The sequence below is a fragment of the Hemitrygon akajei genome, chromosome 17 (genome assembly GCF_048418815.1).
Source record: "Hemitrygon akajei chromosome 17, sHemAka1.3, whole genome shotgun sequence".
Lineage (NCBI taxonomy): Eukaryota > Metazoa > Chordata > Chondrichthyes > Myliobatiformes > Dasyatidae > Hemitrygon > Hemitrygon akajei.
Genome location: NC_133140.1, coordinates 48,368,780 through 48,395,692, shown reverse-complemented (window position 1 = coordinate 48,395,692; position 26,913 = coordinate 48,368,780). Strand labels below are relative to the sequence as shown.

Genomic DNA, 26,913 nt, shown 5'->3' with positions numbered 1-26,913 from the left:
TTCTCTTAAATCCTGATATTATGTAATGCTAAAAATAAAGATGGACAAAGATTTGTTACTTTAAGGATTAATCTTGTAATAAGAATTAAGGATTTGAGTAAGATAATTCATTGAAGTAACAATTGTTCTGGGCTTAAATGTTTGCTAAAGACGTTGAAATTTTGTCTTAACTTTCTTTAGTTGGAGGTTAAATGAACATTTAGTTAAATAATCCATTTAGCTCAGACAGTATTTATGTATTTGACTGATTACTCATTAGTTAATACTAGGGCACTAGAATACCCAATCTAGAATAAAAATAGGTAAAGCTTCAAAATAACTTCGAATTGCATCATCCAGAAATTCAAGAATGATTCCAACTTAATAGCCGTTTCCTTTGGTTCAACACATTTCTGGTAAACTTGACTTTTGTTTACTTAGTGACCCTTACCTCATCAGTGTAGCTACTTCATTCAGAATATGTTCAGTAAGGTGCACAGAACAGCAAGAAAGCCATAGTAAATTCAAATAGATTAAGACTTCAGGAAATAGCACTGAACTTGAGCTTCCTGATTCTATGATCAGTCCAACATTTACAGAAAACTTTGCTCCTTTTCCTTTTTATCTCTTTAACAGCATTTGTAGTTTATTTTTCTTCTTTAAATTCTTTAAATTTATGTCACAATATTAGTTTCTCCTGTCTCCTGCCTTTCAATATGTCACAGGTTTTCCCTTTTTGGATTCCCCCCCCCCCCCCCTTTCGTATAACTTAATCTTCAGGTTTTCTAGTTCTGATGACATGTCACATAACAAAAGCAGAAAATGCTGGAAAAACTCAGCAGTCTAGGCAATATCTGTGAAAAGAGAAACATTGTTTTGGGCCAGGCACCTTCATCAGTGCGGGGGTGTGCGGGAGAAAGCAGGGTGTATTAAATTTTCCTCTATGGATACTGCCTGACCTGATGCATTTGCAGACTTTTATCTTCATTTCAGATTTCGGATCATGTAACACCATGGTCCTGAAAAACATTGTCTCATTTTTACTATGTACTGTACACAGCAGTTATGGTCGAAATGACAATAAAAGTGACGAGACTTGATTTTTCACAAGTGGAACATTTCCTGATGCTTTTTTAAAAATGTAGCTTGGGATACTTTATATGTAGCCCCTAAATCATTTTGGTTGATTTGAATTTGCGTAAGTATCAACATACTGTTTGTGCTGCTAGTTCACCCAGATTGCCCTTATTTAGAAAGGAAATTTGATCCCTATAGATGCCATGGCCATTTTAGTATTTCTGTCAGTGGTGACCAACATTTCCATCTGAGAGCAGGAATTACCAAGTTATTTTATCAGCTGATTTTTCTTCTACCTGTCCAAATACTATGTACCTACCATATCCTAAAATAGCATGTTAGATCTGAGAATTCTACCTTGTATTGTGCATAACTCCAGAAAAGGCAATGCTTTGAATTTTTAGAAGACTGCTCATAAATTTTAAGTAGTTGTTTCTTGATGATCAATTTAAATACCGTAGATTCCGGACTACAGAGCGCACCTGATTAAAAGCCGCTGGCTCTAATTTTAGAAATAAAATCAATTTTTTAATTGTAAAGGCCGCACCGGATTTTAGGCCGCACCGGATTTTCGGCCGCAGGTGTCCCATGTTGTAATATGAGATATTTACACAGAAAGATATTACACGTGAGGATTTTTTAACTTTTAATTAAATCCATATGGTAACAAAAACAAATACATATTGCAAATGCTTTTTTTTGAACCGTGCCCGTAACGCGGCTACTTTTAAATACGTTGCGTATACTTCTTTACTGAACAACATTCCAATATCTCCTAACGACTGGTAAAAAATATATATACTACAGCCTACCAGGAAAAGTTATTGATCACCTTTAACTTAAAAGCAGCGTTCGCTCAGATCCAAAGCCGCTCGCGTAATGCGCTCCCCCCCTCCTTTCCGTTTATCGCAAACCGGCATTTTCCCACAAGACACCGCGAAACCGGGTGTGACGTCATAGCATCCCGCGATGTAGTACAGAAAACAAATATAGTTAAAACTCTTCTAACTTTAACTAGAAAATGAATTACTAAGCGAAAATATTATAAACTAAGTATGCCATAAGGCAGCACAATGCTTCGAGTGTTTTCCATGTTGATGAGGGTGAGTACAAATGACTGATTTACAATAATTTAATTGTGAAAGTGCGCTTGATTTATCGTACAATTTCATTGGACCTCTGTGAACTACTCATCAATTTTATTGGTCTACTGTTATGAGGCAAAATGTTTACGAGGCGGCATGAAAAAAATCATGCATTAGCCGCTTCGGATTAAAGGCCGCAAAGTTCAAAGCTGTTCAAAATGTGGGAAAAAAGTAGCGGCTTAAAATCCAGAATCTATAGTAGCTTAATTATTTTTCTTTTACAATGCAGGTATCCCAGCGTCTTAGTCAGCCTGGGGTGGCAATAGGCTTGGCTTGGACCCCATTGGGTGGTGAGATTATGTTTGTGGAAGCGAGTCGAATGGAAGGAGAGGGTCAGCTCACTTTAACAGGACAGTTAGGAGATGTTATGAAGGAATCAGCCCATCTCGCAATAAGTTGGTTACGCAGTAATGCTAAGAAATATCACTTAACAAATGGTACGTATAGAAAATTTGAGTTTCAGCAACCACTTATTGACAATGTTAGATACGTAGGTTAAGACCTAAGGAAAAGTGGTTGGAGTCGCTTAGCACTTTAGTGCCAGGGTGTTTAGTAGATGCGCCAAAAATCAAACTTACAAAATTGGCGAAAATAGTGGAAACTGTCAATATTTACAGAGATATTTACCAGAAAGCACAATGATAGCTTCGTACTTATTCTTGTTCAATGTAAATTCCTGGTAGTCCCTTTTCTCTCTCCTACTAAGGGCAAACAGTTTTTAAATTACACTAGAACAAAACGTCTTTAAATGGACTATTCTGCCGTGTATGGCGGGAAAGGCTAACCCGAGTGCATCAACTCGGCTTAGGACCCATTATGAGAGTGTACTGGGGAAGACATTGAAGTGCACACACTCAGTGCAATGACAATAGAATGACAAGGCAATGTTTATGTGTGTGTTTACCTTGTGCTCTCCATCACACAATCAAAACTGTAAACTCAAGTTTTACAAGATGGAATGTAAATCTCAATTAAGTATACAACAAATAGTTTCATCAAACCTGAAATTAAGCAGTAACATTTACTATGCAAAAATTAGCAGCAAAATCAAAATTGGTATCCAGTAATAAATGCTGATCATCCCAGAAGAAACTATGGTCAATTATTTAAGCAACACACACAATCAATGTTCATACCATCAAGCCATGAGGCCTCAGTCAGGTTGGAGGAGCAACATCTTGTATTCTATCTGGATAGCCTCCAACTTGACGGTATGAACATTGATTTCTCAAACTTCCGGTAATATACCCACCCTCACCATTCTCCATTTCTTTTTTTCCTCTCACATTATCTCCTTGGGTCCCCATCACTTCCCTCTGGTGCTCCTCCCCCAGTTTCATGTTTGAGAGAATGTTTGGGAACTGTTTAGAAAATGTAATTCATCTATATTACCCACCTAATTATTCAAAATAAATTTTCTGACAAATTTGAATTATCTAAGTGGGAATTGAGAAGCTCAATTTAATTGTTAAATTATCAAGAAGATACTGCACAACATTCCTATTTTTAATTCACTAAATACATAGGCACCCCAAACAGAGAACTCAAAGCTTATGAAAACTTCACGCTGGCTTCTTACTTGATCTGCAGAAGCATACTTTTAGGAAAAGTATATTCAAATTTATGTATAGAAATGTGTTTCTATAATCTGGACAGTAACAAATTTTCTTCTCTTTACACTTAGCTGCTGGAAGCTTCGATCTCCTTGACAACACAGACATACATCTGCACTTTCCAGCTGGAGCCGTCACAAAAGATGGACCATCTGCTGGAGTTACTATAGTAACCTGCCTTGCTTCTCTGTTCAGTGGCCACTTAGTACGCTCTGATGTAGCCATGACAGGCGAAATAACGCTCCGAGGCCTTGTTCTGCCAGTAAGTGTTCAGTACACTATACTATGCACACTATAGGACTATTTAATCAACTTTTAATTGACAAACTAGATAAAATATTTAAAAGCATATTGTTCAATCTCCATACTAACATTACTTTAAAAAATCAGAATTAAGACCACATCACTATCATGTGAGTCTGGATAGAACAGATGCTAATAGGTTAGGACAAGCAGAACCTTTATTTAAGGAAGGGAATAAGGATAATTCCAGCAGTACAGCATGTTAGTTTCATTTGTTGTGCAAAAGCTTTCAGAAACATTTATCTGGGACAGCCAACTGGAGGAAGATTAAGGCAAAGCAGGCCGATTCATTGATAAATTATACTAACCAATTTGATAGAATCTTTTGATGTAACAGTTAATGTAGACAATACAATTGAATGTGGTATACTTCTAGAAGGTCTTGTTAAAATGTCACAATGGCCTATCAGAAAAGTTAAGTCATAATAACTGTAGGAGCCATGCATCTGTTTTCTATCTGCATTGCATTCTGTGTTGCACATTTATTATGGTGGTGTCATAGCTGGGATGGTAGTGTAAGCTCACACTACCTATAAAGTGCTCCAAATGGTGTGCGACTCTAACAGCCTCTGACAACCAAGTCCAACTCTTGGCCTTCATGTGTGGCTTAGCTACTAGGCCTGGCGGAACTGTTTCTACTGATGAGAAGGGGCAAAGCCAGACCACTAGTGCCTCAAAACCAGATGCTTTGGGCAGGTGGGGCTCGTCAGCTTTGGACTGCGGCCCGCCTAGGAGAAGGAAAGCTCGGATTTTAAATCTCCACTGCCTTGCAGCCATACTCACCCATGGGAAAGGCTTAGGCAGTATACCCCGACGAAGAAATCCAGAGCTGGGGTCCCTAAGGCAGTTTGATGCTGTTTACAACTTCACTCTGCCAATTTCTGCAACGGCACTTGTGCCAAGCTGTATCGGCACTTGCCCTTCCCTTAGACCACATCAGTGACGTGCTTGAGCCCTGGAGGGGACACAGTCCACCAGAGGTGCTAATCCATGGTCCCCTGGGATCGATGGCTGCCTGCTACTACTATGGTAGTTAGTCACATGGGTGGGGGTGTGGTAAAAGAGAAGGGAGTAAGTGTTAAGACCACTTAAGTCATGTATTCATACTTTTTTTCTGAATAGTTTTAGAGCTGGGTATCTCCAGGTGACACATCTTTTGGAGACCACTTCGATTCAGTATGTTTAATATTGCTAGTTTTGATTTCATTAGTTTTATTCGCTTCAAGATTGTATATTTTGGTAGTTGCTAATAAAAGATCGAATACATGTCTTCAGCTTTTTTGAACATTATTATTGGATTGATCAGAGGGGACATCTTACAAGGTTAACTACCCGTGGAGTCACCAACAGCGGCACTGGTTTGTTCGAGTTTGTGCTACAATAGCTAAATGGGATATTGATAACTTGGGAAGGAGGGAAATTGGATAAGTAATAGTAGATTGTGCTGGTTTGTATTTTTGATTGGAGTAAAGTGAATATTTCTACTTCATGATCAATATGAGGGCCATTAGTTTTCTTTATCAATATTAATGATATGGACATTAATATAAACTAATTATGAACTACAAAGGGAATAGTGACAGACTCATTAAAATGTGGTTTAATGTGGAGAAGACCATTTGGTAGGATGAATAAGGAGAGACTTTGTAGAATAAAAGAGGTGGGGGAACAGAGACCATCTACAAATTATTTAAAATGGCAGGGTGGATTGAGAAAGCATTTAATAAGGCATAAAATTCTGGTACTTATTGATGCTTTTATAGAACTGCCGTGGTCTCAGCTAGAGCTTTATTTAATTCTGATTTGTACTTTATAGGAAGAATGATAACATCATTAGAAAAGATTCAGGAAGAAAATAACATTGCTTTCTAGCATAGGGACTCTATTTAAAATGATAGGATAGAAAGGCTGAGAAGATTTAGACAAGTGTATAAATGAGGGAGGGTCAATAATAGGAGGCTACTCCATTTGGTGAAGGATGAATACTTGCATCATGTATATACTCAAGCAAAGAGACAGGTGATTAGAATCTGGAATGCATTTGTGGTGAAGGCAGGTTCCATTGTGGTTTTCCTGGGGAATTAAATATGGTGTAGATAGGACCAGAAGGTGGAACAAGAGTAGCAGCTCCATTGGAGAACTGATACACATTAGAATTTGCCAAACGGGTCTCCTGTGATAACCATTTTATAACTGAGTATTTTAGCAAAAATAAAAGAATTCTTGAATATTTAAGTTTAATCTGGTTTGATATTTAAATCACCTTTTAGTTAATTCCTGGCCAGTAATGCTAAATATCTGGTATGTTCTACTCTACACCTGATATTCAATTTTATTAAACCCAATGGAATGTGACAGACCAGAACACACTTCCATTCATACAAAGCTATTTTATTTTACTTGTGGAAGTATGCTTGGCTAAAATTCACTTCCTGTATGTACGTAATGCATTCAATCAACTGGAAATTCAAGAGTGAAGTAGGTTTGAATGAAAGTGGATGTAATCTTGTGAGTGAACCCACCACGTTGAAGGTATCAGTGGCAAGTTATTTGTGAGAATGACATGGCAGAGGAATGCCAGTTGGTAAACAATTATGGTTGTTGTTTTCATTGTCCAAGAGGTTTCTTGTCAACTTCAATATTGATTTAGAAAATACTTTCATTAACCTCCACTTTGCATCTTCAACTTCTGCTCAAGTATTTTTCCATTTTGCTGAATCTGCTGATTTCTCATCCACCTTAATTCTTGCAGAAATCTTAGATGCAAGACAGTCTTTGCACCCAGCTCTAATAACTCAAGGTGAACAGTGGCTGACATCTTGCTGCTGTACCAGTCAGCCTAATCTTGTTTGTGCAGTATAGCAGTATCAGTAGCTGCTTAATAGATACTAGATTTGAAAACCAATTCTCCTTCATTGAGGGAAGTGATTCTTGTAGTTTAAACAGTGTTTATTATTGTTTGTTTTATTGTCTATTATTTAAATCAGTAATTCTACTGAAAATAATTATATTTGTTTTACAATAGGTGGGTGGAATAAAAGATAAAGTTTTAGCTGCACATAGAGCCGGTCTGAAGCGAGTCATACTACCGAAGAGAAATGAGAAGGACCTTGATGAGATTCCAGCCAACATGAGAGAAGATCTAGATTTTATAACTGCTTTTTGCTTAGATGATGTACTTAATGCTGCATTTGATGGAGGATTTCCAGCAGAGTCAAGGCATAGTATTTTAAATAGTAAACTCTAAGATGATTGCTGCTTAAAATTGTTGTCTTAACAGCTGATAAACAATTATTTTGTTTTAAACTACTGTATAGTGGTGGTTTTCCAGCCTCTCAGTGGGGTGTAGTGTGGAGGCCAAATACTTACTATGAACAATACATACTTGTGGTTAACTTTGACCATTTTGGTGTATGGTCTAGAGATTAAGAATATAAAATGGTTAAAGTTCAATTGTGCATTACATGATTTTGGCAAAATACCTAAACATAGTGTTATATTCTGATATCTGATTCCTTAGAAGTTGTATAATTAGGAAATGTATTTTGATTTGTTTTCAGTTACACTGATGCTTCAAGAAATCATTGTACTTGTCTGTTATTCAAGATCGCTAATTTATGCAGTGCTAGTTCCAACTGTTGATTACTATAATGTCTATAAAATCTAATCCTAGTTATGCCATATTTTTCTCCAATATATTTGCATCTCTTAACATATTTCCTTCTGAATGTATGTTTAGCGGTACCATGCAGAGCAGGTCCTTAAATTCCTGAACTGTACAAACTAGTCTTTCTCCTCAATTGTGAGGAATGGAGTGGATTGGATTTGTCCACCTGTGACTGATCATATTAACCATGTCATAATTGTAAAACCTGCTCTTTTACATGACATGCAGAAACTAGGTCTGTGGAAAGATGTTATGAACCCGCAGGAAATAGCGAAGCTATGCAAGCAGGTAGCAGCTGTTATGAAGACATTATGCCACAAGGTTTATGAAATTAATTCCAGAGTATGACCTACCTTAAAGTCCTTGTTGAATATGATACAAACAGCAGTGCAAATATCCACTTACTTCCCACATACTTTTTATTCTGTCCATTGCAGCCTAGCCTGCTACTTGACCCTACTATTAGTGGTACTTAAAGTACAATATAATTCTAACTGCCATTAGTACACATTTAGTCTCACTCTGCGGAAGATACTCCCTTTGTTGTCTTCATCCCTCCCTTTTCTCTTGACATTTTCTGACAAATGCTTTCAGACCTAAAACCTGAAAATCTGGATAAATCACCACCATTGTAATGATACTGATTGTCAGTGATTTGGCAGTCAGGATTTGCCAATATGGTATTTATTGCCCAGTCTGGGTGTCATTAGAATAATTTATTTCCAGCTTTTATCACAGTTGACTGAAATATTGACAGCTGAATTCCAAACGGGGCAAAAATGAAAGTATTTGATGTAGTGTAGCTACAAGGAACTTAGATAATAAATTAACCTTTGACTTTAACTTTTAACTAAGTACAGTGGCATGCAAAAGTTTGGGCGCCCCTGGTCAACATTTGTTACTGTGAATTATTAAGCAAGTAGAAGATGAACTGATCTCCAAAAGTCAAAGTTAAAGATGAAACATTCTTTTCAACATTTTAAGCAAGATTAGTGTATTATTTTTGTTTTGTACAATTTTAGAGTGGGGCAAAAAAAGGAAAGGAGCACCATGCAAAAGTTTGGGCACCCCAAGAGATTTGAGCTCTCAGGTAACTTTTACCAAGGTCTCAGACTTTAATTAGCTTGTTAGGGCTATGACTTGTTCACAGTCATCATTAGGAAAGGCCAGGTGATGCAAATTTCAAAGCTTTATAAATACCCCGACTCCTCAAACCTTGTCCCAACAATCAGCAGCCATGGGATCCTCTAAGCAGCTGCCTAGTACTCTGAAAATTTAAATAAATTATGTCCACAAAGCAGGAGAAGGCTATAAGAAGATAGCAAAATGTTTTCAGGTAGCCTTTTCCCCAGTTTGTAATGTAATTAAGAAATGGCAGTTAACAGGAATGGTGGAGGTCAAGTTGAGGTCTGGAAGACCAAGAAAACTTTCCGAGAGAACTACTCGTAGGATTGCTAGAAAGGCAAAGCAAAACCCCCGTTTACTGCAAAAGACCTTCAGGAAGATTTAGCAGATTCTGGAGCAACACCTGCACAAATATGATCTTCATGGAAGAGTCTTCAGACGAAAACCTTTCCTGTGTCCTCACCACAAAATTCAGCGTCAGAAGCTTGCAAAGGAACATCTAAACAAGCCTGATCCATTTTGGAAACAAGTCCTGTGGACTGATGAAGTTAAAATAGAACTTCTTGGCCGCAATGAGCAAAGGTATGTTTGGAGAAAAAAGGGTGCAGAATTTCATGAAAAGAACTCTTAGCCAACTGTTAAGCACAGGGGGATCGATCATGCTTTGAGCTTGTGTTACAGCCAGTGGCATGGGGACATTTCACTGATAGAGGGAAGAATGAATTCAATTAAATACCAGCAAATTCTGGAAGCAAACATCACATCTGTAAAAAAAAAGCTGAAGATGAAAAGAGGATGGCTTCTACAACAGGATAATGATCAAAAACACAGCTCAAAATCCACAATGGACTGCCTCAAGAGGCACAAGCTGAAGGTTTTGCCATGGCCCTCACAGTCCCCTGAACTAAACATCATCGAGAATCTGTGGACAGACCTCAAAAGAGTAGTGCATGCAAGACAGCCCAAGTATCTCACAGAACTGGAAGCCGTTTGCAAGGAAGAATTCCCCCAAAGAAGAATTGAAAGACTCTTAACTGGCTACAGAAAGCATTTACAGCTGTGATACTTGCCAAAGGGGGTGTTACTAAGTATTGACCATGTAGGGTGCCCAAACTTTTGCTTTGGGCTCTTTTCCTTTTATGCTATTTTGAAACTGTAAAAGATGGAAATAAAAATGTAATCTTGCTTAAAATATTACAGAAATGTGTCATCTTCAACTTATGGCTTTTGGAAATCAGGTCATCTTTTACTTGCTTAGCTATTCACAGTAACAGAAATTTTGACTGGGGTGCCCAAACCTTTGCATGCCACTGTATATACACAGTAGACAACTGAGATAACTTCTCCAGATAGCCACAAAACACGGATGCTGTTCATAAATCACAGAACTTAGGTAACATCCTCTGAAGACAAAAGACCACTCAAGTGTAGAGGGAGATCAAAGAGGAAATAGGTGGTCACAAACAGACACCTTATCCTGCACCAGTGAGCTATAGGCCATCACCCACAGACAGCGTATCCGGTAGTGATCCGTCACAGCATGCAAGAAGCAGTTAGGTGGTGCTGAACCCTCACTCGCCTTCCGCATTCACTTCACCATTTCAATCTTCCTCGACACTTTAATTGGTTCATGGGCTCTAAGCTTCACCACAAGGTTGGTGCTCATCTCCTGGAATGTTCTCTGAGACAGCTGAGTACTAGATCACTCAGTCGATCTTCAAACTGCATTTAAGGTGAAGTGAAGATGTGCGAGAAGTGAAATCAACAGTTTTGTGGACTATCTGGAGGACCTCACCTGAGGAATTGATGTTCGCTGGTGCCATCTTGACCACAAGACTTGTTTTCCATTTGATGTGCAATGGTTAAATCATATCTTACAAAATTAATTTTGTTAAAGGTCAATGGTCCCAGCTGCAGGGTAGTATCTGGGGCTCATTCACCATGACCTTAATTTAGGCATTGAGGTCAGCAATGTTGTATGATATTCTCAGCAACTGATAGTTCACGTCTGCAATCAGTAAAACTAGACAGTATTCAGGCATGGGCAGATAATATAAAATACTTATCCTAACACTACAATGACCACCTTCAAAAAGCAACTACAACTACATATCCAGAAACTGGACCAACTAGAGTGTGTATGCTGTAGCGAGCGACTCATTGGTACCCATTCATATTTATTGTAAATGATATATACACTAATAATAGTACTTCATTTTCCCCCCTATTTTACACAAATACATTTTCAAATTTGAACAGAATCCAAATCCAGAAACCACTGTAATACCATTTATTTTTGCTGCTGCAGAAATAGGGTAGGTGGGGAAAAGTGAAGGGATAACAAACAATGTTTATTCTGGAAACAACCTTTCACTACAATATTTGTGTCTGTTAATTTAGGATCCAACCCGTGCTCCAAATGTAATTCTATATGCTTTTTCTGTTTAGAAAAAACATTGTAAAAAAAACAAATACATAGAAATTGTCTTGCTATGCCAATAGCCTTTCAAAGTTGTTTTTTTAAGAAAGCAGTATACTATGAAATGATCAATTTTACCTTGATTGAAGTTCTGAGTAAAATAAAGTTTTACTTGGTACTTCAGGGCATAATCCATATCAGGGAAAAGTCTGAAGCACTAATGTCAGGTGTGCACCTTGTAGTGTTAATTATTATACAATAAAATATCAATCCTAAACCTCAAGAAAATGGCCATCATTCAACAGAAAATTAAATGTCATAACCTGCTATATTCTTCATTTAAACCCCAATTAAAATGGTAATGAGGCTCCTCAGTCTATCACCAATACCAAATGACATTACAAAAACATCTGTCAACATCTTGCATGTTCAAACTAGCTTTCTCTAGCACTCAGTGGACACCTTAGGGACCATACCACTGGAACAACAATTTTCATTAACCACAGGAGTCACACTGTAATATCTCCGGTGATCCAAGAGTAGGAATGATTGAAAAGCCCATGTGTGAAGACCCTCTGCAGAGGTTTCAGGAACAAAAGATTGTACTTACAATATAGAGCAAGCCAGCTGAGATTTTAACAAGGTTAAAAAATGCATTTTTTGGTACACAGCGACTTGCTATTTTTACCAACTTCTCCAAAGTGTAACTTGTCAAGTGATATTTATGCTCATGAATTGCCACATTGAAAAATCCATGCTGAAAAGTAAGTTTCTGAATTTGTAAATATGGAGGTAGCAGAAAAGTTTCTCATGGCCAGTGCCAAGCTACCTAAAAGGACTGGAGCTTGGAGGCCTGAGCGTCTGAGCCAAGGACTGGAAGCCTGGAGGTAGGCTGTCCTGGAGTTTGAGGCCTATGTATTTGCAAGAAGGGGTGGGAAAAGGGCTTATTTTGCTGCTGTTCTGTTGTCATTGTAGATTCTTGTGTTGTGTATTGTGGGATTATGCTATGTTGGCACCAGAGTATGTGGTGACACCTGTGGTCTGTCCCCAGCAATCCTTGGGTGTCACACACAAAATGCTGGTGGAACACAGCAGGCCAGGCAGCATCTATAGGAAGAAGCACTGTTGACGCTTCAGGCCAAGACCCATCGTCCAGCATTTAGTGTGTTGCTTGAATTTCCAGCATCTGTAAATTTCCTCAAGTTTGCTTTTTAAATCCTTGGGTCTGTTCTGATGCATGTGTGATAAATAAATCTGAACTCAAAGGTATTCCATGCTGGAGATGGCATATACAAGCATTCAGACAATGCATTAAAGACCTATTATTTCAAGCCGATTAAGTATACATTCCTTCAGCAATGAGAGCACCTTCCTTGAGTTCAAAGTTCATCTAAGCTACTGAACGAAACAGCCCAGATAGACATTGAGAAGCTACAGATGAAATCTAGACATTTCAGTTCAACCTAGTCAGCTGTGTTGGTGCAGTGCCTTGCTATCCATACCAAAGAATCAAATATCTTTAGAAGAGAAGGCAGCCCTGAGTGGATATTTCACCTGCTACCTTGGTCAGTTAGTCATAGAATTTTTCTGGGGAAAAAAGCCCTAAGACTTGATCAGTTTGAAAACACTCACCCCCAGATTAAGTGACAGGAATAACTTCAGTTGTACTTCACAGGTACCACATCATAAAATGAGCCTATTTATTTAAGGAGCATCTCAACAGCTAATAGGAATAATTCTTGTTAAGTGAGGAAGTGAAGACATCACAGGAGAGAGTGTAAATCTGGCAGGAGTAAAGCATATTGGGAAAGGCAAGGCTAGAGCTCTAAGACACTGGGCAAGATCATTTGATTCTAAATAATTGGTTTATTGACAGAGTTGAGAGTCAAGGCTTCACTCAGAAAGCAAAGTTCTTTTTTTCCTTCCCTTTTTTATATCTGCTCAGGTAGGACATTGCCCCTCCCGCAAGGTTGGGAAGGCAGGGAGACCCCCAGCATCCCTGACCACGACTACTGCAAGAAGTGCATCCAGCTACATCTTCTAATAAACTGCGTTAAGGAGATGAAGCTGGAAATTGACGAACTCCGGATCATTCGGGAGGCTGAAGGGGTGATAGATAGGGTATATAGAGTGGTAGTTACACTAATGGTGCAGTATACTGGGTGACAATCAGTAAGGTGGAGTACCCCTGTGGTCATACCCCTCAACAACAGGTACTGTCACTTTATCTGTCAGGGGGAATGAACTAACAGGAAACGCACAGTGGTCCGGTCTCTGGCACTGACTCTGCCTCTGTAACTCGGGAAGGGGGTGGGGGGGGTAAGAAGCCACTGTGGCAATAGGGGATTTGTTAATTAGGGGATCGGACGGGTGTTTCTGTGGGTGAGAACTATATTCCCGGATGTTATTTGCCTACTGGGTGCTAGGGGCCAGGATGTCTCGGATAGAGTCCTCAGCATTTCTAAGTGGAAGGGTGAACATCCAGAAGTCGTGGTCCATGTAGGCACCAATGACATGGGTAGGACGAGTGATGTAGTTCTGCATAGGGAGTTAGGTGCCAAGTTAAAGGGCAGGACCTCTAGGGTTGTGACCTCAGGTTTGCTACTCATGCCACATGCTAGTAAAGATTATACAATTTAATACATGGCCAAGGAGTTGGTATCGGACGAAGGGCAGAAGATTTTTGGATCATTGGGCTCTCTTCCACTGAAGGTAGGATCTGTACAGAAGGGACCGTTAGCACCTAGAGGGGGACTAATCTACCAAAATGGTTTGTTAATACTGCACTGTGAGGCTTAAACCAGAGTTGGAGGGAGATGGGAATCGGAGTGACAGAACAGTTAGTGGAGAGGTTGCGGAGGCAGATGTTGGTAAGACCTCAAAGTTAAGAATCAAAAAGTTGAGCATGGTGCAACAAAATCGAGAAGAGTGAATACAGGACTGAAGGTGTTGGATCTGAATGGGAGCAGTATACGGTATAAGGTGAGTGAATTTGCAGATTGGCAGATATAACGTAGACATCATGACTGAAAGATCATAGCTAGGAGCTTAGTCCAAGGATAGCCATTGTACCAAAAGGATAGGCAGGAAGGCAGAGGGGATGATATTGATCTGTTGTTAAAAAAAGTAATCAAATCATTAAAGAGGTGACAGGGCCAGTTGTTGAATCATTGTGGATAGAGCTAAGGAACTGCAAGGGTAAAAATACCCTGATGGGAGCTGTATTAAGGATGTGGCCTACAAATTACAACGGGTGATAGAAAAGACATGCCACAGGAGCAATGCTACAAAAGTCACATGGGATTTATCTACCAAAATGGTTTATTAATTGTGGATTAAAAGTAGATTGGATTACAGTGGGGTTAATTCTAGAGTGCCTACGAGCAACGTGATTGAGCCTATTGAACCCACTAATAGATCAGCTAGTAAATCACCTGGACCAGGTGGTGTACACCCCAGAGATCAGAAAGATGTGGCTGAAGAGATCATGGCAGCATTAATAATAATCTTTAAAGAATCAAATTTCTTGAGTGGTTCTGGAAGATTGGAAAATTGTAAATGTCACTAAGAAGGGCGAGAGGCAAAAGAAACTATAGGCCAGTTAGCCTGACCTCAGTGATTGGGAAGACATTGGAGTCAATTATTAAGGTTGAGGTCTCAGGGTACTTGGAGGCACATGATAAAATAGGTTGTAGTCAGCATGGTTTCCTCAAGGGAAAAATCTTGCCTGACAAATCTGTTGGAGTAACAAGCAGGATAGATAAATGAGAACTGGTTGATGTATACTTGGACTTTTGGGAGGCCTTTGACAAGGTGCCACATGAGGCTGCTTGACAAGCTACAAGCTCATGGTATTACAGTAAAGATTCTAGCATGGATAAAGCAGTGGTTGATGGGCAGGAGGCAAAGAGTGGGAATAAAGGGAGCCTTTTCTGACTGGCTGCCGGTGACTAGTGGTGTCCCACAGGAGCCTGTGTTGGGACTGATTCTTTTTACATTGTATGTCAATGTTTTGTATGTTTGAATTGATTACTTTGTTGAAGATATGAAGGTATGTGGAGGGGTTAGAGGCTACAGAAAGATTTAGATTTTTAGAATACAGTGTCTGGAAATGTATGGCATGCACATTGGTAGATGAAAGGAATATTGAGAAAGTAAGGAGGCATGGGATCCAAGGGGACATTGCTTTGTGGATCCAGAACTGGCTTGCCCACAGAAAGCAAGGAGTGGTTGTAGACAGGTCATATTCTGCATGGAGGTTAGTGACCAGTGGTGTGCCTCAGGGATCTGTTCCGGGACCCTTAGTCTGTGATTTATATAAATGACCTGGATGAGGAAGTGAGGGATGGGTTAGTAAGTTTGCTGGGGAGTAGATACAGGGGAGATGTCAAGGGTAAGTTTAAAAAAAAAAGTGGTGAGTGCAGATACGATAGGGCCTTTTAAGATACTTTCGAATAGGTACACAGAGCTTAGAAAAATAGAGGGCTATGGGTAAGCCTAGTACAGTAATTGCTAAGGTAGGGACATGTTCGGCACAATTTTGTGGGCCAAAGGGCCTGTATTGTGCTGTGGGTTTTCTGTTTCTATGAATTATCATTTTCTAAATAGAGAATACAAAAACTGAGTCCTTGTGCAGGATTTTCAAGTTGAGTCTGTGGGGAGGAAGACAAATGCAGTGTTAGCATCCATTTCAAAAGGACTAGAATATAAAAGCAAGGCTGTATTGTGTTGAAGCCCCTTATCTTAGAAAGGATGTGCTGAAATGGAGACGGTTCAAATTAGGTTCACAAAAATGATTCCAGGATTGAGTGGCTTGTCATAGTAAGATGGCTCTGGGCCTGTATTCACTGGGATTCTGAGAGTGAGGGTGACCTCATTGAAACCTATCAAATGGTGAAAGGTCTTGATAGTGTGGATGTAAAGAGCAATATAGCCTCAGAATAAAGGTGCATCCTTTCAGAACAGAAATGAATTAGAATTGCTTTAGCTAGAGTGCGATTTGTTGCCACTGGGAAACGTGGAGGTCAAGTCTGGCTGAAAATGAATCAACCATGATTAACTGGTGGAGCAGACTCAAATGGGCCAAATGGCCTAATTCTGCTACTATATGGCATGGTCTTATTATAGATCTCATACTTCCCACTCTTCCCCAACCATGATTCTTCTCTCCCTGGTCCCCTTCCCACTTAGTCCACAATAGAAACCCATATCAAGATTAGGTTTATCATCACTCATGAAATGTTTGTTTTTGTTTGCTAGTACAGTGCAATACAAAATTACTATAGTACTATGCAAAAGATGCACTAAAGGGAAACATAGTTACAGTATTATATTTATCATGATAAATGATAAAGCAATTCCATTTTGACCACTTAGGCTGGCATATGACGGTCTAGCATTAAAGCTGTGGCTGCATTCTGGTTAGTAGATAACTACTTCCTCTCCCTTAAAAATCAGCATATCTCTAGCATTCCAGAAACACCTGCTCTGAAGCCAATTTTATTGTGTTGTCCTGGCCTTGGAGGCACACTGGTTTGGGCCATTAATTAGCTTGCTGGCCAAGAGATATTAAGGGAATTATAGAAGCAAGTGGTGGATGAGTGAGGAAAGGAAGGTGATGACCTCATTACAACACACTCATTCCCACATTTCAACCTAGAGATCAATTTGAAATGTATTTAACTCCCATTCCGGCAATGTGTTTTCTATGGTACAATGCTCATATTTAACTGGTGAAAGCAAAATAATTGTGAAGACATCTCTGCTCTTGGCAAATAGCATCTTTCATGCAAGAGCACATTATTGTGTGTAGCACAAATGGATAAAATTGACTTTTTTTTTGCATTATAGTTTCTGATGAGTGACCTATCCATTAAGTAGTGTTGATTTGCATTGCTGCTTAATGAAAGCATTAAAGCTTCTCCTTGGTGGCATATGTGTTCCTAACAAGGCTCCAACTACACAATCCATTTGGCAAATCAACGCATCAGTCCAATCCGTAGAAGACCAGACACATTCTGAAGCTGGATTGTTACAAGTTGCCGGTTCTGCATAAAACTCCAAGCTCTTCAGAATATCTCCAGCATGCCAGACAAAACATTAACATCTTGCTGCATCATTTTATTTAGTTTAGTCCTCATCCAAGTTTATCTGGAGCAGGGAAGAATGTCAGGTGAAAAGTTTAGCCCAGTGGTACTCAACGTTTGCTTCTCTTCCCCCAATTAGTTTTCATCAATTGCTAGTTTTCTTTGGTCAATAGAAATAATTATTCTAATATGCATGTTTTAGCAGTTTATAAGATACATGTTAAATATATTACAGGCGTATATTAAAAATAGAACCATATCCGAGCTCTGAATAGGATACTTCATCTATTCCTCCAATCAGCAATGAAAAAGTGTGCAATATTGTTACAAAGATGAGGAAATCTGGAGATGCTGGAAATCCAAGCCACTAAACACAAAATGCTGTAGGAATTATGGCAGCATCACTGGGGGTGGGGGGGGGGGGGGGGAAGTACAACTCAACATTTCAGGACAAGACCCTTCAGCAGGACCTCATGAATCCTGATGAAGGGTCTTGGCCCGAAATGTCAATTGTTTAGTTAGTTCCTCCAGCATTTTGTGCCTGTGTTGCTTAATATTATTACTTCGGGTATTTAGTGAGATCCTTGCAACTGATGCAAACTACCAAGTTTTTGAATAACTGGTTGCAACGTGGTTAAAAATAATTGATCATCTCTTTTCACATCATCAAAATGATTACAAGCTTTTGATAGCAGGTGAAGAGCTCAAATAAGACCACATTCAATCAGGTAAGAGGTGGGAAATCCAGTTAAAAACAATTTTGCTTTCTCCCCGAGCTGTGAAAACTTATTTTGAATATCACTAGCTATCCAGAAATCTTGCTTACGACACTTTGCTTAAGCTGTTATATCATTGGGCTCAGTAAGACATTTTTGCAAGGTGATGTTAACACAGATTCACCCCAAGTGAATTCACCACTGAATCTGAAACACATCTCCAACAGGTCTCTGAACTGAAATTCCATATCATTTTGCATATCTTGATCATTTGAAACAACTGCAATCAGCTCATCATCTTGCAATCCCATTTTAAGAGTGCCAGTGAAGGAAATCACAAACTTTCAACATCCAATATTTCTGCTGCAAAGTGAACTTTCAAAAGGAAAGCAGTAATTTCAATACAAGATTGCATTTTTTCCTTGCAACTGCTTGTTTAATAAATTCAGTTTTTCAAATATTTCTGACAAATAAAATAAGCCAGACTTAGCAACAACAATTTACCAAACTGCTTATCACTTAGAAAAAGCTACAATACTATCCAAAAGGGCAACAAAGTAACAGAAATTTACCTTTTAATACCCATTGGACCTCTAGGCATCAGTACCATTCAACACCTTTAGCTTTCCTCATTTATCAAGAAGGACAATCTTGAAGTACATTTGATTTGATGAAGTCAATAGTCATTATTACAGCAGCAAGATGTGCAAACACTCTCCCAATTCTTTTGCAACCAAATGCTGGTTGTGGATGACACAGTATATGCAAAGTACATCAGACACAGTATGTTTAAATGAGCAATGTTCCTACCACAGAAGTACCATCAGTTGCACAATTCATTATACTTTCCAGCAGAATATTGCTTTCCAAGAAATAGTTGAACTTTCTCAAATAGTTTCACCTTTCATATCTGTGTTACACATTTTTGGGCAGAAAGTATTTCCTCACTGGCCTGGTCATCATTGAAATACCTAACATGTCAACAGAAGGGCTTTAATCATCCTGTAATGTACTTTCATTGATTTGCAAAGCAAACTTAACTTGCAGTTGTGTAACTAGTTTTTCCATATCATCTGACATTTCATCAATACACTTTGATAATGATGAGCAGCTCAAGGGAATAGCTTGAAGGGTTTCATAAGCTCCGATTCATAACAGTAGAAATTATAACAGAAGAAATTATAACAGAAACTGCAGACAGAATCAATGACTAACCTATATTGTGACTTGCAGAATTTTGCAATTAAGTTTGAAATCTTATAGGTTGCCAATCTTCATCTATCTTGGAATATTGCTAAAAAAGATAAAATTAAAAATATGCTTGCATCCATATGCACATATACACAAAATATTTATATATACACAATTATATGAGTAGCCTCTACAGAAAATTAGTAAAAGAATTATGAGCAAAATCCCATGTGAAAAAGTATCAGTGTTGATTATACATGTACACATAAAACTAGTTTTAGGCAGTACGTTTTAAAGTAAATTTTTAGGCAAGCTTTAAAAATGCTATTATATATACACAAGTTCTATGTGGCAAACAAAGTGTGTACTCACCAAGAAATGTGAATTGAATTCCTTTTCAAAATACAAGTATCAGGGATTTAATGGAAGTTGTAGTGGTAGTGATGCATTGATAGACTTCACATGTACATGCCACTCTGCACTTAGCCTTTTCTGGTAGATGACCCCACTGCAGCCTTCATGTCACATTTTATAACTAAAACACTGGCTAGCCTCCTGCTGCATACTTGTTGATTGGGTGGGGCAGTCTGCAATTTGTGACTTGGGGTGGATGCAGAATGGTCTCAGCAGGGTGTGAACGGTAATTTGTGCATGGTGAAGCAGAAGCAGAGATAACGATTGATGTACTGCACCCTATATTTTCCCCCATTCATTTCATTCAGGGATTCAATTATGTAGAAATAAATTTTATTGATTCTAGTAATATTTCAAAGCAGTGAACTTATGGCCCATTCAGAAACTCCAGCAATCCTCCTCCCCCCCCCCTCCCAAACACTTATGGTCCATACAAAATTCAACATGGCTTGGGGGGGGGGGGGGGGGGAAGAGAGTGGGTCCATATTACCCAACCAATTCCCCTTCATGGTGCCACAACAGTATAAGTGGTAAACTTATTGTTGATGGACTCAAAGGATATAACTAAAAGGGTCCATTCTCCAATGCACGGTCTTGTCCCTATTCTTCAAATACTAGAGAGACATAGGCAGTTCTGTGTGGGGCTGAAATACAGATGCAGTTCAAGAGCTGCATAGCTGGCTAAGACAGTATGAAAAGGACTGTTTCTGGCCAAGTGGCAACTGTCAAGTTAAGTTCAATAGAGCTCATTTGCATATCTACAAAAATCACGAACTTCAACCCAATGTTTATTCTTGCCTGTGGACGAGACTATACCACCAGCAATTTCAAACTGGTCTCAAAGCTCTGGTGTCTTAGTTATGAGCATTCCTTTGCATGCCTTTGAGCTCTCAAGCTCTTCAGGCAGCTTTCAATGCTGTCATCTGGTTATCAAAAAAGCATGCATCTTTAAAAACTTGCATCCTTTTGATTTGTTGAACAGCAAAGAGGCAGTAGCTAAATCGAATTTAAATGTGATCCCATTTTTTCCTGATGGAAAATATACCAACACTACCTCATTTATTATTGATCAATTTCACAATTTCCTGGCAGAAGAATACCATCTTATTTGGCACAAGTACAATAAAATTGAAATCTATTTTCTCAAAAAGCACATAACTAGTGCCCTTTATGCATTTTAAAGATAGAAATGTATAGGTGAAAAACCTTAAGGAAACTTCGGACACACTTCTGAAATTTCTGGTTAAACTGGCAGTGGCTACTAGGTTTTATTTTATTGAGTACTGGTACAACATTAAATTCATAAAACATCTTATGGAAAATGGCATAAGTTTAAGTTTTCTTTTAGCTGGAGAACACTCATGAAAAGTCAAAATTCTCAATCTGCTATGGTTCCCTTAAAAAGGTGAAACTATTAAGCTTGAAATTCCACTTTAATTGGAATGCTTAAGACTATCCACCACCACAGTCCAAAAGTTTAATTTTCATGTTGTTTTGATCCAGTTTGCCAAAATTTACTGGAGGAAAAACTACTGCAGCAGTCTTTCGTCATCTGATTTACTGCTCCACCTAGAAAGTTGCACCTTAATGCCCAAATCCTTCATATTGATGATACTCAATATACTTCATGCAAGTATCAAATTTGGACCACAAATGAGTGCCGTAAAAGATTTCACCTAGCAATTGCAATTACAGGAAGTATCTTCAAATCATGCTCCACAGTCCTATCTGACTTGCACCATCAAGTTAACAGACTACAAGGAATTTTAAGAATATTTAGGTTAACAAAATCCCAAAGTTATTGCAAGAGAACACACATTTCTGGCATTTTTCCTTAATCTTAAATACCATTGTTCCAATTGCTAGAAGAAGCTGACCATTTAAAAACAGGGTGATATCAACTTTTATTGGAGTTTAAAATGCAAATAAGCATAAACACACAATAAATCAAGTTTCAGGCAGAACAGTATTGAAAGGGTTTAACCGTAACTCTTACACAGTATTTACTGTACAACAGCATGGTTAAAGTGAATGGGCCACCTACTATAAAGATATATCTGTGTAATACAAGTGGTTTTGGATAAAATGTCACTTGTAAATGTTTGAGGAAGAAAGTAACCTTAAAGAACCAGTACATTGCACAATAGGTGGCTCAATTCCACAGACTTTTACAAAAAGATCTGCATGACTGAATTACTGCTGGATAGTTGCAGGTAAGTTCTATTCATTTTGGAAGGATTTTAAAAAGGGAATGCTTCTTTCTTCAAGTGTAAATTATTACAATTTCTGCAAAAAAAGTTGCAGCCAAACTCAAAATTAGTTGCAAACTGAAAGAAATTAATCTTGAGCAAATTAATTACAATTTACAACAGGCCAATCTAGGATCTATTTTTAAAAACTGCCATTATTGTGCATTTAGGCATCTGGTAGCAGTATTTACTCTTTGCTCTGTACTTTGAATAAATTCTGGATCAATAGTTTTATTACACAAATTCAAAAGTTCACATGAAATTTATGAATAATGCAATAGATGCCCATCATTGCATCATTTCTCATACATGTATAAAGCCATCCCCACCTGTAGTTTGACATTTTAAAATCAGTGGACAGTTGTATTTTTTGAAGATATGCAAGTTATAGATTTAGTCAAGTGTAGTATCAAATAATCCAGTTGCTCCTAGCATACTAGACGCCACACACTTTAGCTGCAGAGTTCAGCCTTTATTAGTTAACATAAGCATTAAATACTGTTAATGTACTATGTGGTTGTCAATGTAACACTGTAAATAATGGCAATTGAATCAAGGCCGCTTTCCTTAAAATAGGATTTGGAAAAAAATTAAATTCCTGTCTTTACAACTTACAAAAACTGGTTTAACATTCCAAACAATTAGCTTTTAGATTTCCGAGTTAAACTCAGTCTCCCATATTACATCACCTTGTAATGTAATACTGCCAACGAAAGGCAAGCATTGTCCACATTACTAATGACTGCATCAAAATTAGTTCTAGTCAAGACTCCTGCAAAATAAATACAAAAAGCATCTTTAAACATAAATGATAGGATTATTCTGTATAATTTTGGTGCAGTTGGGAATGTTAGATTACTTTTTCAAAACTGCAGACATTTGAAATATTAAATGTTTCCAAAGTACTTAAACTCAGTGGTTTTTTTTGTAGGATCTGAGGAAAGATTAGGTTATAATAAAAATTAGGTCATAGATCTTGTACATTGTTACCTGAATAGTTCTGATTACTGGAAGCCATTTGATAGATAACTAATCTAGATGTCAGAGACTAAAGACAATTATGACCACAACTGAACCATCACTTACACTATAAAATGACTGTTTGTTGAAAACATTTAGGCAAGAACCTGCATATCATTAAAACATGATCACAAAAATTAAGCAGGATTAAATGAAAGGATCAATTTATCTTGTACAATTTTTTTTTAAAGTGTGCAACTTCTGTACTTCAGCAAAAATGCTGAACTGCAGAACACTTGGATAGAATAGACTGGCTTGGCAATTCTTAAATCAGCTATTCACAGTTAACTACAAATAAAACATGTTTTAAGCAGGCTTGTCTTAACCAATAGTGTTCTCTTCCAAAAAGGGATATGTACTCAAGTTTACATTCATGCAATAACACCAGCTTACTTTCACCACAGCAAAAAGGATATGAACATTTTTTTAAATATTCCATTTTATACAATTAGTTATTCCCATCCGAAAAAAGGGGGGAGCAAGATAGCACCACTGAGGAAACTTTGTTGGAATAGCAAAGATGATGTTTGGAGTAGCAATGTTGGAGGAAAAGCAGGAGGCCAAGTGTCTTTTTGTATTAGATTTGAATAAACTTTGGAAAGTTTAAAACACTAATTTTCAGATACATATGCACCTTTTCTAAATAACTAAAATGTATAATGTTAGTTCAGTTATCCACTGTACAGTGACAATAGATACAAGTTTTTTTTAAATGGAGTTAAAAGTACTTGCCACTTAAACCAATTTGAAATGTCAAGAGCTCAATTGCAGATGCTAAAAAAACTCATTATTAGGACAGATTATCAGCTCCTAGCTTGTAAACCAATAGATATTAAATGAACTTAAATAGCTCCAAGTGGCTTCTTGTACAAAGAAAAGGGAAATTTATTGATGAAAATCTACCAAGTTTATAAAAATAGCCATACACAGAAAATTTACACAAAACAGCAGCAATTCTATGTAGTGACAAGTGAGAAAAGCAGCAACTTAAAACTGCACAACATGGCTTGTCAGTGAAGACGATCAGAACACAACAGTTTAACACCTTTAGCCAAGTACAGTCAAAAACTAACAAGATTGTAGCACTTGCAAGTGTTTATGCCCATATTCTTTAGGCTCCTAGCACTATTTTCTACAAAAAATGTGTCTGTTCAGTGGTTTACTGCATTTACAATTAGTGTTAACTTTGCTGTAAGCCAGTTCTACATGTTAGAATCAAGACCCAAACTGAACAATCCACAAAGTCAGTCTGATAAATGCTTGGCAGCAAGAAAATGTTGCACAATGTTCAGCTCGATGTACAGCATTTACTGCCCCATTACTGGCCCCTAGCAAGAGATTTATGAAATGCAATGGTTTCAACACATTGATATTGTTACATTAATTCCCAAATTACCATTTTCCGCAAAGAGCTGTGCAATGCTAGTGTCGAAAACTAGGCAGTCACTATTCATAATTGCTGTGGCAATGCCCTCGTGAATCGATCGAGGAGTTGCTTCCCAAGTCAATCGCCGTCTGTGGCCATTCAGCTCAAGTCTGTAAGCAAAGTTTTCAGCTTGTTTGCGTGTTCCAATTAACTGTACTATGGCAAAAAACTGCTGGTGGCCATCGTACTTCTCTTGTTTTTCCAAGACCAACATAAAATGGAAGCCAAAACAGGACTGCATCATAACCCAATCTACTGCACCTGGAAGGTTTATGTCTGTGGCCAGGAAAACTATGTCCTCACCCTGCAAGGTTGTAATTGATTTGTGTTGATGCATCAAGTGTGGCATTACAGCATCCAGAGAACCCTGCCATTTACAGGAGGCACCAGGGCAAGGACACGAGTATGGTCTGAACTCACAGAGTTCCTCATGGTCTGCTTTCTCTGTATGTGGTAGTGTTATTTCACAACCTGAAGAGGCATACTTACAGGGAAACATTACAGAGTTAGCCACTTTTTCCATGGCCAAGTTACGAATGGAGCCCAAAGGGCCCCTGCAGGTGGGACAGCATGTAAGCTTAGGACGACAGTTGCTGCAGACAAGGTGGCCACTCTGGCACTGAAGAATTGGTGGGAGCACATAGTCAAAGCAAACTGGACACTCAAAAAGACTTGCTAAATCACTATTGGAAGCTGTGGTTCCTGTCAATGCAGGTACTCTCTGGGCAGGTGTACACTTTGATGTACCTGTTGGGAGTGCTGTGGCAGTCTGACGACTCATTTCTGAAAATAAAAGGAAAGGAAAAATATTAGAAAACAATATTTACTTAACCATAAAGAAATGACAACTTTCAGTCAATCAAGGATCTTTCATTTTCTATCTTGATACTGTACCAACATAGGCCAATATCTGCATCCTGATTGTCACCAACATTACAGAGCCGACTCCTGATATTCTCCCATTTGAAAGTATGCATACATGTCCCTGCAGGGAGACAATATCCTGATCTTATAAATGATCAAATTCATTGTAATCATACACACTTCACAAATATAGCTGGTCACACAGTTCATGTATGGCAGTTGTAACATTGATCAATTCAGAAATAAATCCAGTTTCCTGCCACTTCAGAATTTCCTAGTGTTCATGGAACTATGCTTTTGATCAGTCACATTATAGGCTTCGGTACTACAGCCTCATTTCCTGTATCTCCTGGTGTTTCAGATTTTCTCCTATATTCCAGTAACACACTTTATTCATTGGCCTTTACCAACCTTTCTGTAGAATGTTCTATTCAATGTTCTATTGTGGATGAACACTTCCATCTCAAGTGTTCACTTGTTTACTCCAATGTTCATCCTTCCCAACTTTTTTTTTATTAAAAGTTCTACAGAAGATCAAAGCATTCTGATGTTGTCTAATATGCGGACTATTTCCAGCATAATTTACAATTCTTTGTTATAAAAATTATTGTAACTTTAGGATGTGAATTTACTCTTCACCATACTGAATGGCATACACCTCAGCCCACAGGAATATACTATTTTTAAAAAATCTATTATGCATTCAACTGAACCGTGCCAATTTATGAAATTACACTTATTTTCCAGGATTGATTGATTTTTTTTTTTTTTTTTTTTTTAAACGATTGGTGCATTTCACATTAGCCTTGAAGTGGAAATGACAAGTGTTAAACTGGCCATAATAATCCAAGCAATGTGAATCACTCCACTAACCAGTCACATGCTGAAAATGGGAGAGTTTAAGTGGTAGCAATTTCCTCCTTGCAAGAAGCAAATTTCCACAAAGCAGTAAAACACTAATGTCAGTTTTAGTTATGATCTTTTAAACAAGCTACCAGCTGGGGTTACACCTCACTGAACAGTGGTCAAGTTGAGAGTTTCCTTTGACTTTGTGATACTTAGCATCCAATCTTTCTGAATTAGTTCAGCAACCAAGAAACTAAACCTCAAAAGCAAAAATACTGCTGATACCCAGCATGTTGAGATCCACTACAGGGAGGACAATAACTCTGGGATAGAAATCCAGATCACTGAAAGACAGAACCTAGTACACTGGGAAATGACAACAGATCAGGAGAGAGCTTGTTATTAAAATGGAAGAGAATTTTTTTTTTTATAAATGAAAGGGCAAAGTGGTTTTGCACAGATAAATGCCAAGACTAGCCAAATTGACTTTTGATCAGATATCAATATCCAAATTTGTAAGTGCTTAAGGAAAGTACAGTTAAGTCAAAGAATTTGAGAACAGAAAGCTGTGGATTTGCCAATAAACATGCAACAAATTTTCCACATAGATATGCAATTTTAATAGAATACACAAATGAAAAAAGGATTAGGGCCCCATTATGTTAATGATGCAAGCCAACAAGCTGTCCTTCTATACACAAGCACTGGTAACTCATTTTGGTTATACTGAACACAAAAGCAGTACCTCCTACAGGTGGTACTGAAGAACATAA

At 38.1% G+C, this 26,913-nt stretch overlaps 2 protein-coding genes across 8 annotated transcripts in view; one reads left to right on the top strand and one right to left on the bottom strand.

Annotated features, from left to right (window-relative positions):
• The window catches only part of lonp2 (lon peptidase 2, peroxisomal), a 70,689-nt gene extending 58,030 nt beyond the window's left edge, over positions 1–12,659 (top strand). Inside the window, exons 13-15 of the mRNA XM_073070067.1 lie at positions 2,431–2,638; positions 3,886–4,076; positions 7,143–12,659. Of these exons, the coding sequence (XP_072926168.1) occupies positions 2,431–2,638; positions 3,886–4,076; positions 7,143–7,364 (621 nt within the window). The 3' untranslated portion in view covers positions 7,365–12,659. The remainder of the gene's footprint in view (positions 1–2,430; positions 2,639–3,885; positions 4,077–7,142) is intronic.
• Positions 1–26,913, bottom strand: part of LOC140740672 (E3 ubiquitin-protein ligase SIAH1) — a 75,914-nt gene that overhangs the window by 19,220 nt on the left and 29,781 nt on the right. For 5 of the 7 annotated variants that reach the window (XR_012101901.1, XR_012101900.1, XR_012101902.1 and 2 more), the window contains one exon: positions 24,401–25,213. Coding sequence is in view for 2 of the 7 variants with exons in the window: in XM_073070068.1 (XP_072926169.1) it covers positions 22,665–22,756; positions 24,401–25,213 (905 nt within the window). In the remaining 5 variants the exon portion in view is untranslated. Of the gene's footprint in view, positions 1–21,620; positions 25,214–26,913 lie in introns of those variants that run through there. The other 2 variants (XM_073070068.1, XM_073070069.1) reach the window with 2 other exon arrangements.